The 16,762-nt window shown below is 39.6% G+C and overlaps 1 protein-coding gene across 2 annotated transcripts in view; it reads left to right on the forward strand.

The window, feature by feature from the left end:
- The window catches only part of KLF9 (KLF transcription factor 9), a 29,535-nt gene extending 20,332 nt beyond the window's left edge, over positions 1-9,203 (forward strand). The window contains exons 2-3 of one of the 2 annotated variants that reach the window (XR_009519870.1): positions 1,024-4,663; positions 5,012-9,203. Coding sequence is in view for 1 of the 2 variants with exons in the window: in XM_060014640.1 (XP_059870623.1) it covers positions 1,024-1,253 (230 nt within the window). In the remaining variant the exon portion in view is untranslated. Of the gene's footprint in view, positions 1-1,023 lie in introns of both variants that reach the window. The other variant, XM_060014640.1, reaches the window with a different exon arrangement.
- The last annotated feature ends 7,559 nt before the right edge of the window (positions 9,204-16,762 follow it).

The raw sequence follows: 16,762 nt of genomic DNA on the forward strand, positions 1-16,762 counted from the left end.
TTCTTTTATGAGAAATATGGAAGAAACTGGGATTGTTTCAACTAGATCAGAAGAGATTAGAGCATGGCATGATAGCAGTCTTCAGATAGTTAAGGGATTATTATGTGGCAGAGGGAAAAAACTAATTTTTAGTGTTAAGACAATATAACTTAAGATATGGCCTTCGCAGGAAGGCAGGTTTCACATCAATAAGAGTGTTTATTACAGGGATGCTCAGAAACAAGCAGGCTTCCTTGGCAGGTAAGGGGCTCTGCCACCGGAACTGCTCAGGCAGAGGTTGGGTGGCCAAACATTCAGGAGCTTAAGGGGAGATGCCTGCCTCTGGTGGGAGGTTGGTTGGATTAGATGCCCCAGTTCTCTTCCATCTGTACAATGCCAGGAAGTTTAGCAAAGGGCTAAGGTTTTTGACTCCTCGGAGAGAACTCGTGAAACCAGCAACCGTGTAGACAAAAACTGGAAAATATAGTTTCCAGGGCTCTTGGGGATCCATTGGGTACAAATAGCAAGCTCATTTACCTAGAGAAGATGATTCTCAGCAATTTCTTCATGGTATTACTTTGTTAGGGCTGCCATGACAAAGTACCACAGACTGGGTGGCTTAAACAATAGAAATTTATTTCTCACCGTTTTGGAGGCTGGGAGTTCAAGATTAAGATGTTGGCAGAGTCAATTTCTTCTGAGGCCCGTCTCCCTGGCTTGTAGCTGGCCGTCTTCTCCCAGCATCTTCACACAGCCTTTCCTCTGCAAGTCTGTGACCTAATCTCCTCTTCTTATAAAGACACCAGTCATTAGATTACATGACCTCATGTAACATTAATCACCTCTTTAAAGACCCTATCTCCAAATACAGCCACATTCTGAGGTACTGGGGGTTAGGACTTCAGCCTATGAATGGGGGGCACACAATTCAGCCCAGAACACAAAGGAGTTATTTCCTGAGTCATGGGGATGGTTGACCAGGACCAGCCTGGAGAATTTCGGTTACACGTTCTTTAACCTGTATCCCTGATTCTCTTCTTTTAGGTGAACGGCCCTTTCCCTGCACGTGGCCAGACTGCCTTAAAAAGTTCTCTCGCTCCGACGAGCTGACCCGCCACTACCGGACCCACACGGGGGAGAAGCAGTTCCGCTGTCCGCTGTGTGAGAAGCGCTTCATGAGGAGCGACCACCTGACCAAGCACGCCCGGCGGCACACGGAGTTCCACCCCAGCATGATCAAGCGATCCAAAAAGGCGCTGGCCAACCCTTTGTGAGGTGCTGCCCACCCGAGCCAGGGAGGGACGGACCCGGAAGGACGAACTACTCCCAGCGAACAGACAGACAGGTGGGAACCACGGCCCAGAAGAGGCGCGCTGCCAGCACAGGAAGTCGCTGTTCTTTGGTCACTAGTCTAATTTTCCTCTCCCTGCGTTGTTTTTAAAAAGCACATTGTAGCCTAAGATCAAAGTCAACACTTGGTCCCCCTTGCAGAGGCAACTCTGAACCGTCTCTGACTGTCGGAGGGAAGATAAATGCTTTTTTTTTTTTTCCTCTCCTTAATTTTCTTTTGGGGGTGGGTGGAGGGGTGGCAGGTGTGGGGAGGGGGTTAAAGCCAAGACTGGGGTAGAATTTTAAAGATTCAACACTGGTGTACATATGTCTGACTGGGTGAGTTGACTTGTAGCATCACGCAGTGATTCTGGGCCCTTTCTGCTTGCTGTCTCTCAGAATTGTTTTCTTACCTTTTAATGTAATGACGAGTGTGCTTCAGTTTCTTTAGCAAAACCACTCTCTTGAATCACGTTACCTTTTGAGATACGAAACGCCATAGCACAGCTGTCTTTATGCAAGCAAGAGCACATCTACTCCAGCATGATCTGTCATCTAAAGACTTGAAAACAAAAAAGTTACTTATAGCCAATGGGTAAGCAGTATGAATTTATACTAATCAAGACACACCTTTGAAAGGTTACTGTAAGTACAGAACTTTCAAACCTTGCTTTGTATGAATTGTACTTTTTGAACATAAGCTGCACTTTTATTTTCTAACGCAGAGGATGAATAAGTTAAATACATGCTTTAAGGATAGAAGCAGACATTCTGTTTGGAACCACGTTATAATCTGCTTATTTTACAGTATACACGTTTCCCTATGAAATCATGGCAGAGATGTGAGGGCAGAATATATACAACAGACGCTGAAGGAGAAGGAGGGTAGTATATATATTTTTTAATTTAAAAAAGAACAAACAATTTTAACTCTATTAACTTTTCCAAAATTTCCGGTCCTTTTAATTAACCTCTTCTTATTGTACCATAATGCCACGAAGGGCGAGGGCTTTGACTCTGTTGGGTTTTATTTGAATGGGTGCATAACAGTAACTAGCTCTGGAAACGTTTATTCTTTGGGGAAGAGGTTTGTCGGTTACCGTCCCATGTTCCTACAGAACCGCCACTAACAGGTGCAAGAGTTACGTAAAAGGAAAAGGGAGCTGAAATGTGAAAAGAAAAATAACATACCCCTATAAGTAGTGAGCACTAAGGGAAGATACCACGATGATTTCAGAGGAGACTGCGCAAAATCATCCCTTTTGGAGAAGGAAGGCACATGGAACATATAGGAATGAAAACACAACACTGTATCTTTTACATCAGTAGCCTCACCACTATAAGATCTCGTATCCAGGGGTCTAAAATGGCCTCAGCCACTATATGCATAATATGCCATTTACCTGAAAACTTAATTTTGGCCTTTACGTGGTCAGAAAAATGAACCGAGTTTTCATCGTTGAGAAGAAACCTCAAATAGGGGAGTCAGCAGTGATCGTGGGGGAAATGTTTACATATTCTTCTTTTTCATCAGAAACAACGTTTTCTGACAATTTTATCTGATATTTAAAACAGGGAGTTATGGTGCACTCTAGTTTATACGTGTGCTATGAGATGTGTTGTGTAAACCTGGGGTGAATTCATCATTTCACCTGACACATGCTTGTTTCCAGTTCAGAACCAGTGTGGGCTCCTGCAGCCAGCATGGGTCACAGCTGACTCCAACTTCCAATACAGTAGCCATCACTAGCACGGTGTTTTTCTTTTGTTTGTTTAACCAGCGTAGTTGTATTAGTAGTTCTGTAAAGAGAACTGCTTTTAACATTAGGGACTGGGAGCAGTCCATGGGATAAAAAGGAAAGTGTTTTCTCACGGGAAAACATGTCAGGAAAAATAAAGAACACTTTCTACCTCTGTTTCAGATTTTTGAAACGCTTATTTTAAACCAAATTTTAATTTCTGTGTCCAAAATAAGTTTTAAGGACATCTGTTCTTCCATATGAAATAGGTTAGGCTGCCTATTTCTTACTGAACTCATGGAATGGTTCTGCTTGTGACCCTCTGCATGCTGCCTTTTAGTGAGTGAGGAGTTTGGCGTTGCCTAGCAACCCACTAACTTGTACAAACTCATCTTTCCCTCACAGAACGAAATGAAGGAAAACCAAGCAAAGTCAGTGAAAGACAATCTTTGTAGTTTCAGGAGTAAATCTACATGTGGCTTTTGTCCAGCACTTAGATGGTTGTAAATGCAGCAACTTGTTTTAAAAAAAAAAATGCACAATTTACTTCCCCCAAAAAGTTGCTACTTGCCTTTTCAAGTCGTTGAAGAACACACATTTGATATTCTCTTCTATGTTATAGTAACATAACGTATAAACTCAAGGCTTTTTATTCCTTGTGATAACTCCTGTTTTAAAATGTCACAAAACAGGAACCAGCATTCTAATTAGATTTACTCTATCAAGATATGGTTCAAATAGGACTACTAGAGTTCGTTGAACACTAAAACTATGAAACAATTACTTTTTATATTAAAAAGACCATGGATTTAACTTAAAAAAATCCAAATGGAGGATAGTAATTTTTGTTTACTTTTTTAACCAAACTGAATTTTTTGAAAGACTGTTGCAGGTGTTTCAAAAGAAAGAAAAATTGTTTTATCTAATACTGTAAGTAGCTGTCATATTCTGGAAAATTTAATAGTCTTAGAGTTAAGATAACTCCTCTCCTTGGTTAGGGAAGAAGAAAGCCCTTCACCACTGTGGAACGATGCCGTGGCTTTAAGGTGTAGCCCTACATCATGCTTCTTTTGAGAATTATATTTGGTATAGTTATAATTACAGAAACTGACTCGTTGTCAGTTTGCAGGTAGATTAAGCACAGTACTCATCACTCTGGATAGATTGAGATGTTCTTTCACAACAGATGAATGATCTGTAACACTGTAAGATACTGATCTTTACAACTGTTTAATCAGTTTTATTTTTGTACAGTATTAGTGACCTAAGTTATTTTGCTGTCCCGTTTTTGTAAATCAAATGAAATTATAAAAGAGGATTCTGACAGTAGGTATTTTGTACATATGTATATATGTTGTCCAAATAAAAATAATAAATGATAAAGATTGAATTGTTCCAGCCATTATGTGTTATAAAAGGGACATGTTCTTGTCAAACGGGGGTTACTTCTTTAACTTGTGATGAGTGCAAAGATGATTTACCCTGGGCCTTTCAACACGTGAGATATTTGTGTAGACCTGTGTGTATTTACTATTCACAGACCTCTGAGGAAGTAGATGGAACGGAGGCCACGTGAAATCACTGTATTATACTGGAGGGGAATATTTATATTTCAGGTAAATCACTTAAAGAGGTTTATAAAGCTCATAACTGTTCTGGTGTGTGCCAGGAACTAGTCAGAGGATATTACTCAGATTGTTCTCTTGAGATATGATATTGATAAGAACACACAAGTTGAAGTCTCAAAGGCAAAACAATAGACCCATTAAACCAAGTGAAGATGAACACCAAAGTGTGTGTGTGTGTGTGTGTGTGTAATTTAGTCTAGAGAATCTAAAACCTGTCATTGTAGTATAATCTAGTATAGATATATACTAGCTAGCTAGTGTTTGTTAAGGTTTTATTGTATGCTAGTCACAGTGCCGAGTGTTTAGGACTTTTTTCTCATTTTATCTTTTCAGCAGCTCTGTACAGCTCCTTACAGAAGATACCATTGTTATCCACATATTTCAGATGAGGAAATTACTAACTTGCTAAAAGATACATCTAGTAAGTGGTATACACCATATTTAAATCTGGATCTGCTGAATCCAACCCTCCATCTGTCTATGCCTGCAGCAGGTTATTTGCATTTGACTCATTTTATTGAGCAACTGTTAGTGCCACACATTGTTGTCACTGAGGACAGGAAGGTGACAAAAACGTACCAGCTCTCTGCATTCAAGGAGTTTATGTGTTAGTGGATGGAAACACATAAGCAAGTAAACAAATTATCCATGTGATTTTGGATGGTGATAAGAATTATGATGGAAATAGACTTGGGTGACTTGAGTGTTGGGGAAAGGCTACTTTAGAATGAGTCTCCCTGAGGGGACTTAAACATTTGAGCTGGGACCTGGGTGACACGGAGGAGCCAGGCCTACAGATGTAGAGGGAGTGAGGAGAGCCAGTACGAGGAGTTCGGCAGGATGGTGATCAGGATTTTGGAGGAACTCAAGGGGTGGCTGGAGTATAAACAAGGAAGATGAGAGGGGATGGGAAGTAGGGGTGGTTGGCACGGGCCATATCACGGGGCCTGGTATTGCAGGCTACAATGTGATGTTTGATTTTGATTCTAAGGGCAGGGCCGGGCAGTGTCATGGAAGTTTGCAAGCAGAAGAAGGTTATGATCAGATATATATTTCGAGAAGCTCTTTCTGAGTGCTGGGTGGAAAATGGATTTTAGAGGGGCAAGAGTGGAAGCAGGGAGACTAGCATTTGTCCGGGCAAGAAATGATGGTTATTTGGACCAGTGGAAGTAGGAAGAAGTGAATAGTTCCAAAAACACCTCTGAGGCAGAATCATTGGACTTGAAGATGTTAGGATGTCAGGGGTGAATGATGAAAAGGTCCCATCATGACCCTCAGGTTATTATGGCCTGAGCAACAGGTTAGTGAAGTTTGATAAGGTGGAGGAAAGGAGAAAGCTGGTGTGAAGGAAAGTCATGGACTCGTCCGGGGACATGTTGAGGTTGATGTGCCCGTCAGACATCACGTGGACATGTTGAGAGAACGATTGTGTATACTAGTTTAGAGCTCAGAAAAGTGCTGTGGAGTGGAGATTTGGAAGTCACAATCATGTCTGATGGTAACTGAAGCCACAGAAATGGGATCACCTGTGGTAGAATAGAGAGAGAGGGTTAGAGTCTAGAACAGAGGGGAGGGGAGATAGAAAGTTAGCTCAAGAAGTAACAAAACTTAGAAAACTGCAGGGTCCTAGGATAAGGGGCAGTTGGGGAGGCAGAGTAATCAATTATGTTGAATGTCACTGGGGTCTGGAGTAAGACTAGTACTGAAATGTGTCCACAGTATTTAGGTATTTGAGGTTATTGGTGACTTATTAGAATAGTGGAATAGTACATTAGAATAGTGGAAATAGACCTCTGGTTGGGTAGGGGGAAGAGTAATCAGGAGGTGGAAAATCATAAATAGGAAGTATAGTCATGTCTTGCACAATTTGTAGAAAATGAAAACAAAACAAAAACAGCCTTGATCAATACACAGCACAAGATAGGAAAAAGAAAGGAGACACAAGAAAACCAAACAAAATAAGGAAATTAGAATCCACGTGTCACCTAAATCTCCTTATTTAAAGTTAGATTTTTCAATTTGGATCAAAATATGAAAGTGTGTGTGTGTGCGCATGTGCGCGTGAGCATATTTCACTAGAGCCTCACCTATAATGAAATGACAAGGATTAAGGCAGAGGCCAACAAAAAATAATTCAGCAGTAGTCATACTGAAAACAAAAAAGAATAGAATTTAATGTAAAAAAAACTGGATGAAAGGGGATTACTTTATACGGGCACATTCTATGTTGAAGATGTAACAGTGGCTAGTAACATTCCATCAAAATACATAAAAAGAAAAATAAAAAACAAACAAAAAACAGCAGGAGAATTTCATGAAAACTACAGTCTTATCCAAAAAAGAGAGGATTTTGGTAATATGCATATTCTTTTCAAATATTCGTGGAATGTGTACAAAAATATGATATAATAAGACTGTAAGTAACATATTAGAGACTACATTTTCTGACCACCAGGCAATAAAGTGAACAATTCACAATAAAAGAATAATTTTTAAAATACCAGAAATTAAAATATTGTCCTAATTCTTAGATCAAAGAGAAAATACAAATTATAATCAGCATTTAAGTCAATATAAATAGTGAAAACTGTATATCCAAGATATACCCAAAAGCTTTACTTAGAAGAAAAATTCAGAGCCTGATATGTTTTTATTATTATCCATGAACAAATAAAACAATCAATTCAAGAAGCCAGAAATTGAGCAAAATCTGAGAAAAGCATGAGGAGAGAATAAAATTAAAGTGAGATTGACATATAAACCCAAGAGGTGGATCTTTGAAAAGACCAGTAAAAGTTAATTTTGAAAAGCAAAACAAGAAAAATAGAAAATCTAAATAATGCATGATATTATGAATGAAAAGAGAGATTATAGATATAATGATCTAATAATTTTGGACATTTTGATTAAATGGCTTTCCTAGGAGAAGAACAATTTTGATGAATAGCACAGTATAGACCAAAAACTATAAAAGAAGTTGACAAATGTCAGAGAATTTCAGCACCCAGATAATTTTATAGGCAAAATCTTTCAAATCTTTAGGGAACCAATATTTTCTTTAGAATTTAAACTGTTAAAACATAAAGCATAGAAAATGATGGGAAACGACTCAATTCACTGTAGGAAGCTAGTTTAACCCTGACTTACAAGAATAGTCAAGAATATTTTGTAAAAGAAAAGTGGGAGAATTTGCCCTACCAGGAATTACAGCCTGTTTTAAAGACATAATACTTTAATATATTTTGTAAGAGTGACAGTCCAGATCAATGGGGAAAACAGGAAGTATCCATTGTGTTTAGCCAGTTGATTATCTGAAAAAAATCAAGGTACATCATACTATATACCCAATTAACTCCTATATCAATTAAAGCTTTAAATAAAATGATTAAAGCACTTGAAGAAAATATAGATGAAGATTCATAAATCATGATTTGGGGGAGAACTCAAATATACAAATCTAAAGGTAGAAACCAATAACAGAAAGATTAATAGATTTAACTATTTTATAATGTGAAACTATTATAAATGAAAAATTAGCCTAAACAAAATTAAAAGGTACAGATATGGAAAAATGCACTTCAAAAGGGTTAGTATTGGGATTTCCCTGGTGGCACAGTGGTTAAGAATCTGCCTGCCAATTCAGGGCACATGGGTTTGAGCCCTGGTCCGGGAAGATCCCACATGCCAAGGAGCAACTAAGTCCATTTGCCACAACTACTGAGGCTGCACTCTAGAGTCCACAAACCACAACTACTGAGCCCACATGCCACAACTACTGAGCCCACATGCCACAACTACTGAAGCCCGCGTGCTTAGAGCCCGTGCTCCGCAACAAGAGAGGCCACTGCAATGAGAAGCCCGCATACTGCATCGAAGAGTAGCCCCCACTCGCTGCAACTAGAGAAAGCCTATGCGCAGCAACAAAGACCCAACGCAGCCAAAAATAAATAAATAAATATTTTTAAAAAAGGGTTAGTACTTTAATATATATAACTTCTTACAGGTCAATATGAAAAAACATATTTAGAAAAATCCAGCAAATGGTATGAATTGACACTTTATTTATTGACAAAAAGTCAATAAATATTTTAAAATGTTCACCATGCTTTCAATGAAAAACACAATATAAAAAAATGAGGTACAGTTATATTTGCCTATGCATTTAGTGAAGATTTAAAAAATAAAGCACCCATTTTGTCAAGAACTGGGGGAGATGGGCATATTGTTAGTGGGAATCCAGATTGGTACATGTTTTCTAGGAAACAGTTGGGCCATAAGAATTTAAAAACTATAAAAATGTTCTTAAGACTTTAAGAAGAGATGTCTGGAAGGGAGGTGGGTATGAGGCATCCATGCTTCTTATATTGTCCCTCTTCCTCTTCCCTCCAGCTAACTCAGGCTCCCATCATCTCTCACCTGTATTCCTTGAATAGCCTCCTAACTAGTCTAGTTTCCTCCATGTTTTCCTCTTTTAACATCATCTTCCACTTTGCAGTGTCAGTGTCCCAAATATAAACTGTCCATGTCCTTCCTTTCACAAGGACCGCCCATATCCCCATCACTTACAGGATTAAGGTCAATCTTCTTAATATGGCTTTCAAGGTTCTCTATGTTCTGATCCCTGCCAAATTTGCTAGGCACACCTTTTTTCCCCACTATTTTGCCGTCCATTCATAATACCCATCTGCTTATAATTTTTACAGATGTGTTACTTCTGTTCATATTATTCTTTAAATTTAAAATTCAGTGCTGTCCTCCCCTTCCTCCATCACTCCCCCAATACTTTGCAGTGAAAGCTGTACCTTCCCCCAGGAAGCTTTCTATGACTTTCTGGGCTGGGTTAGGTACCCCTCCATTTGCTCCCACAAAACACATTTATCTACTTACTCTACATGATGTTTATGAGATTCATTCATGTCATTGTAAGTAGGTGTAGTTTATTCACTTTCATTTCTGTATTCAACTATAAGAATATTCCACAACTGTTGTTGAATAATTTCTCCAGGTTTTGCTTAATATGAATAGTGCTTCTATTAGCAATCTTGTGCATGTGTTTTGGTGAACATATGTATTCACTTCTGTTGGGTATATATCTAGGACTGGAACTGCTGAAATCATAGGAGGCTGTCAGCAGAATACTAAAAATAGCCCCCAAGAATCCATGCCCTAATGATAGATTTTCCAGGTGGGCTTTATTGGGAGATATCCAGGTGGGCCTAATATAATCACACCAACTGCTTTAAAAGCAAGAGTTTTCTCCAGTCGGGAGTAGAAGAGCACGTCAGATTTGAAGTGCGAGGGATCCTTGCTGCGTCCTTGGGGGCTTGACGATACAGGGGTCCACATGTAAGGACTGAAGAGTAGTCTCTAGGAGCTGAGGGTGGCCCTCCGCTGATAGCCAGCAAGGAAACAGGACCTCAGTCCTACAAACTCAAGGACCTGGATTTTGCCAACAAATAGGATATGGCTTTCTCCCCAAAGCCTCTAGATGAGGATGCTATCCTCCCAACGCTTTGATTTCAGCCTTATGATACCCTGAGCAGATAACCCAGCCACACTGGGTCGGACTTCTGATCTACAGAACTGTGAGCTAATAATGATTTTGCTTTTAAGTTTGTGGTAATTTGTTATACAGCGGTAGAATACTAATACATAGAGTTCGCATGTATTCATTTTAGTAGATGCTGCCATCAGCCGTGTATGAGTTTCAGTTGCTCTGTAAAATCAGTACATGTTGCTTTTAGCATAGTCACAATATAAAGCACCTAGTAAAAATTTGCCTGATTAAATGTCTAAGTATTAATCATTAGTGAAATGAAAGTGAAATGTAGCATTCACTTTCTCATGTGAAACAATTCTATAAATGATAACATCCATTTCTTAAAAACTATAAGAATGTTCATATCCTTGACCAAGCAATTGCATGTCCAAGGAATTATCATGAAAGTCTGCAAAGATTAAGTTGCAAAAATGTAAATGGTGGTATTGTTTATAATAGTGAAAATTTGAAAACAATCTCAATATTTAGTTCTAATGAATCTTTTTTTTTTTTAGAAATTTATTTATTTTATTTATTTATTTTTGGCTGTGTTGGGTCTTCATTGCTGCGCTCCGGCTTTCTCTAGTTGCAGCGAGTGGGGGCTACTCTTGATTGCGGTGCGCGGGCTTCTCATTGCGGTGGCTTCTCTTGTTGAGCGCGGGCTCTGGGTGCGTGGGCTCGGTAGTTGTGACTCTCGGGCTCTAGAGTGCCGGCTCAGTAGTTGGGGTGTATGGGCTTAGTTGCTCCGCAGCATGTGGGATCTCTCCGGACCAGGGTTTGAACCCGTCTCCCCTGCATTGGTGGGCGGATTCTTAACCACTGCGCCACGAGGGAAGCCCTCACATGAACTCTTTAAATAACAATGGAATATGGTGCATCCATTACAAATGATATAGAACAGCTTTTCACCAAAGGATATTCTGTAGAACATTAATTTTCCAAATGTTACATTATAGAAGGATCCCATGATTAAATAAGTTAAATAAGGGATACTCTGGGCAAGGTGAACCAGGTTTCTCCAATGGAGATCTTTGCAAACCTTTGCTCTAATCAAGCAGGCATTGTTAACATCTGAGGCGCTGACAGTGCAGAATTGCACAAACCTGTTTGATTATGATCAGTTTGCTTTGTTTTGGGGGACATTTTGCAAATTAGACTTTGAGAAATGACACAGAGACATGTTCGTGATATATTTGGTGCAAAGTGGTACGAACAGCGTAGTCCCACTTTAAAACATAAAGGAAGAAGGCTAGAAGAATTTAAATTACACAAAAATGTTAAACGTGATTATCTCGATGGGCAATTTTTATATTATCTGTATTTTTCTAAAGTTTCTAGAAAGTAAATATAGATTACAGTTGTAAAAAGTGGCAACATTAAAGCCCTAGCTCTTCAACTGGGGTTAACTTGTTATATGGTCTGGCCTTAATTAAATTAGATTTGTTAATGGTCTGCTTCTGGGCTGCCTCTCTTACCATGGCAGGCCAACCTGGGGGGGTCACATCCTCCCGTTGGTTTGGGTTGATTTGGGGTGGCCTCTGGAGCTGCTGTGCTCTCGTCACCCCGGCATCAAAGCCCTTGCTTCTCGAGCTTCATCTCTTCCGAGTGCAACTTTTGTTCTTCCCATCTTCACTATCAACTCAGTTCTTCCCAGGTCACAATACCACATTGAAGGTTTTCTGAAAAGACCAACGCATGTTCAAACCCTACCTGGGAACCAGGTGGAAGCAAGGCTCTTAAATTTTCTGAGTCTCGCTTTCCTCAACTATGAAAAGTGTGCATGTACATGTAATACTATAGTATTAGTAGTACATTAGTACACACAGTGTAGTAGTATTGTTGTGAGCAGTAAATCAGTAAGACTTAAACACAGTACTAGGTTTTCAAGAAATATTTGTTCTCTCCATCTCTCACCCGTAGAATTAACATGGCCTTCCATTAATCCTAGGAGTTACCACCTGGTTTCTCTCTCATGGGTGGGTCCCGTTTTCTTACATTAGGCTTTGTTTACAAAAGAGTGTGAAGTGGAATGGGCAGGTGGTGTTTGTGTGGCGGTCAGCAAACTATGGCCCCTGGTCAGATCTGATCCACAGCCCGTCTTTATAGAGTCAGCAAGCTAAGAATGGCTGCTACAGTTTTAAATGGTTGAAGAAATCAAAAAGAATTTTATATCAGACACCTGAAAATGATTTAAAATTCAAATGTCAGTGTTCATAAATAAAGTTTTATTGGAACACAACCACTCACTTATTTGCATGTTGTCTATGGCTGCTGTCACACACCTTCAGTGTTGAGGATCAGTGACAGAGACTGTACAGCCTACAAAGCCGTATTTCCCATCTGGCTCTTTGCAGAAAAAGTCTAGGCTCTAGACCCTAGGCTACGCTCTTATCTAGGCTCTAGGCTATTTCTTATTTAAGTATTTCTTAAAGACCAGCTTTAAATATGAGACATGGTGCTCACAGGATTGCATTTTGTAAGTAATCAAAATGAATGTCTCTTGAAGGCTTGAGTTTTGAAGTTTCCATTTCCACCCTTTTTCTTTAACTTCAGTGAAGTCTGTGATAGGTTTGAAATGCAAACCTGGTACAGCTAAGGCTGCATGTTTCTTTCTAGATGCTCTGCCTGTCTGTTAGTTAAGAGCCACCAAGTTAGTGGTCAAGACTAGCTTTTAGGGTTAAGCTTTTAGGTTATATACCTATTTTTAAGTAATTACTTCAGATTTGTTTTTTATCATATGTTTCAATTGATATTTAATCAGCAGTGCCTTAGAACACTGCCTTTGTGGTTGGCCTCTCTTGTTATTTAGCTTATAAAAAAGCATCTGAGGAGATGCTGCTTTCAAGGGACCCTATGATCTCTTTGTCATGTGAGGATTCCTATGCAGTGAGACCACTGTTACTGTCACGTTTCTCTGTAGGTGAGATGTTCAGATACTAATGGTAAGTATTCTGTTGCATAGTGCAAAGGGCAGTCCCCTAACAGGGACAGTAGGGTGTCTTGGGTAGAGCCTCTGCAGATTTTTTTTCCTCCTTTCTCCTCTGAGAATGGGTATTTTGGTGGAGACTATCTGCAACCTGGCCAGCTCTGGCTGCGTAAATTTTATAAATAGGTACAATGAGCCTAAATAATTGGAGGGTGAGTCCAACATATCGTCCATTCCGTTTATAGTTCTTTCATAAAATAAAAATCTATTAAATGCAACTAACTAAGCAAAATGTTACACATGTGAGCAGGATTTAAAGGGCCACAGCCCTGTGTTTGAGTGATAATAACAAAGCCAAACCGAATTCGATTTGCTTATTCTGAGAGACCTTTGTGTTGTTCTCAGGCAGAAATACCACACCGCCTGGAGACTCAGAGCAGGCAGGTTTTCTTCTGTGGCCAGCTCTCAACAACCATATTTGACCAGTTTTAGAATACGCTTGCTTTCTGTTAGTCCTAGGAAAAACCTTAAGATCTTGTATCTTCTTTGCATTTTTACTAGCTGCAAACCATCAGTGTTGGCAGAATTTCCCCATTTTCCTAAAGCAACAGGATACCAGCCCTTCCCTACTCCCTTTAGCCCCTTGATTTCCGCGCCTTGTCTCTACTGGGGTCTTTTCCGAGAGGTTCCTGCAGACTTTAGACCCCTGCCGAGGCCAGACTTTTTACTCTTTTGCATAACAGTTATAAATAGACAGAGATCTCCCAGAGAGGAAGTGCTAAATCGTCTGTAGCTTCTCCAAGCTTTTATTATTTTCTAGGATGCGCTGATTAATTTCATTATGTAGTGTTTATGCCGCCGAAGATTCCAGCTAACTTCCCCCATTTTTAAGGGAGCCACGGATAAATGCATTCTAAACCGCTTGTTCTCTATCATCTTTCTGGGTCGAGATCAGCATTGATGTGAAAGGTACTGTTCCTAAGTACCTCTGGTAATGGCTAAAAATGTTTTCTTTTTCTATAGAAATCAAAGTCACTTTTTAAAAGCCTACAATCACTTTCTGTGTTTCTCTGCTGGTCTTAGGTAATCAGCTTTGGGCATCCTAAAAAATGATTTTCTGTTATCACCACCCATGGAAATCCCAGTTGGCCTCTGAGAAATTTACCTAAACGAGTCATCCTTTATGCGTGTTTCAGTTTTATTTTTATTATCAAGTCTTATCATTTTTTTCTCTTCAGAATCCTATGAAGGAATGTCTCAACATTTAAATATTTACGTTTTGTGTTGTCCAATTTAAATATCTGAGAGTTTACATGTACTCCAAAAGGCATTTCAAAATGAGGCTGCCTGAAGTTTACTTTTGAAACTGGCATTTATTTTTCCCGGTGCTTCTGTGCTCCCCCATCCCCCCAAATACTATTTGAAATCTTGATGATAACATATACAGAAACACAATTGAAACAATAAGGTCAACATATTCTGGGGAAATAGACTAGAAAACGTCGCTCATTTGAAAGTCAGAATAAGCTTCTTTTCTTTTCTTGAGATGGGGGAGTGGTGGGTGGGAGGAAGGTGGGGAAAGGGGCTGAGTAAACTACTATACAGTTTTTCATGAGAAAATGTTGCACTTAAGAGAATTGAAGTAGAAAGGTCAAAAGACTCTGCATTTACTCAGATGAGGCAACATTGTTATTAACCATGGAAGGTTGAGTCCATTTTTAAAAACAAAGACTTGGCTGCTCATTCTTCTGGGCTCCTGAGCACACAGCATCATGAAATTACAGCTTTCTGCTTACTCTTGTCTTTGCCCGGAAGCTCTTAGTAGCTTGACCTTATCTTCATGTAGCATCCCTCCAACCCAACCCCATCCTTTGAGGGCTTCCATACCTTGTCTCTCCCAGATATTCAGATTGGCCCCAACAATGTTGGGGAAGAAGTGCTTGTCTGCTGCATTTGCTAAGTTGGACTGTATGAGTCTGGGACGGCGAAGGGCCATCTTTCCTGGCTGCATGAAAAAACTGTGTGTGAGGGAGAAAAAGAGAACAAACGTACAGAGGATGAAGAGCTCAGAAGCAGAACCTGAGTGAACCCTGAAGATATGTGAAACCTTGGATACAGCTGAGCCTGTTTCACCCTGTACTTCCCAATTGTGTGTAAGTGAATTGCCTAATTTGTCTCAGCTAGTTTAAATTTAGCTTCTAATGATATAACTTTGTCAACCTAAATAGGTAAACTAAGGCAAACTCGAATTACTAGAAATTGAGTCAGGAATAGCAGAGGAACTGCAATTTGGGAAATGCATGCTCCAGCAAGCTACAGGCCAGTCCATTGAGGGTTAGGGTGGGCTGTATTTATGGACAGGGAGTGCAAAGAGGGGGCATCCAGCCGGAGTCCAAGCAGTGAGTTCATTACCCTGAGGAAGGAGAGAGATTCTTGGCGGGTGTTCATTGGTCAGGAGATCATCTTGGTTCTGTGAATCAGGCATTTATGGGGAATCAATCTCTCAGTTCTTAAGTTTCCTTCTTCGGAGGGCACATTGGTGAGATTCTCCATTTTGCATCTTCCAAGTATATTTCACATTTTTTTAGACTGTGTTACTTAGTTTATCCATTATAAATCAAACAGCATTGCAATGTTACATTGACCAACCATTCTTTTAGGGTCTGTTTTTTCCAGAATGAGAGGGAGTCCGGGACCCAGGTGGTAATTTTAATGTATCAGGGATTCCCTCCCAGACTTTTTTGTTCCTCTCAATCTGATATATTTGAGTTATTTTAAATTGTTTATACCTATTCTGCTATGTAAGCAATACTTTCATTGTTTACAATTATTAATCTCTAATTCCTAGTAAATTGTCCAAGAGCAAACTGGTAAACAAACAAAACACTGTCTCCTACAGTCAATTCACAGATAGATAACATCTGTTCATTCCAGGGAGCTTTTTTTTTTTTTTTTTTTTTTTTTTTTGCTGTACGCAGGCCTCTCTCTCACTGCTGTGGCCTCTCCCGTTGCAGAGCACAGGCTCCGGACGCGCAGGCTCAGCGGCCATGGCTCACGGGCCCAGCCGCTCCGCGGCATGTGGGATCTTCCCGGACCCGGGCACGAACCAGGGGACTCTCAACAACTGCGCCACCAGGGAAACCCCAGGGAGCTTTTACAAGTTAAAAATTTTTAAGCAGCTGCTTTGTTCTAAACTACTTAAAATTTTTTTCAGTCAGGGATGCCACTTTGCCTGTTTGTCAACACGTTCCACATTTTCTATTGGGTATCTCTGTCACGTTTAAGCAGCTTTTCTTCAAAACAGAAAACCCCAAACCTCTAATAGGATGATCAGTTTTTTATGGCATATTCCTGAAAAAGTTTTATAAGCATCAGAGTGTAAAAGCAGCATGTGAGAAGCATTGCATAGTTTGTCATAAATTTAATCTGCTATAAAGAAAAGGTTGGAAAGAACCAAAATATCCATCACACAGCCTCAATTAAAAACATTATGACAAATTTAGAAAATGGAATAAAATTTGCTGTTAAAAAGAATGAGGTAGAACATACGTGTGATATGGGACACTTCTCAGGATAGATGTTGTGAATAGCATTATTCATTCATTCAAAAACTATTTATTGA

The sequence above is a fragment of the Delphinus delphis genome, chromosome 6 (genome assembly GCF_949987515.2).
Source record: "Delphinus delphis chromosome 6, mDelDel1.2, whole genome shotgun sequence".
Taxonomy (NCBI): domain Eukaryota; kingdom Metazoa; phylum Chordata; class Mammalia; order Artiodactyla; family Delphinidae; genus Delphinus; species Delphinus delphis.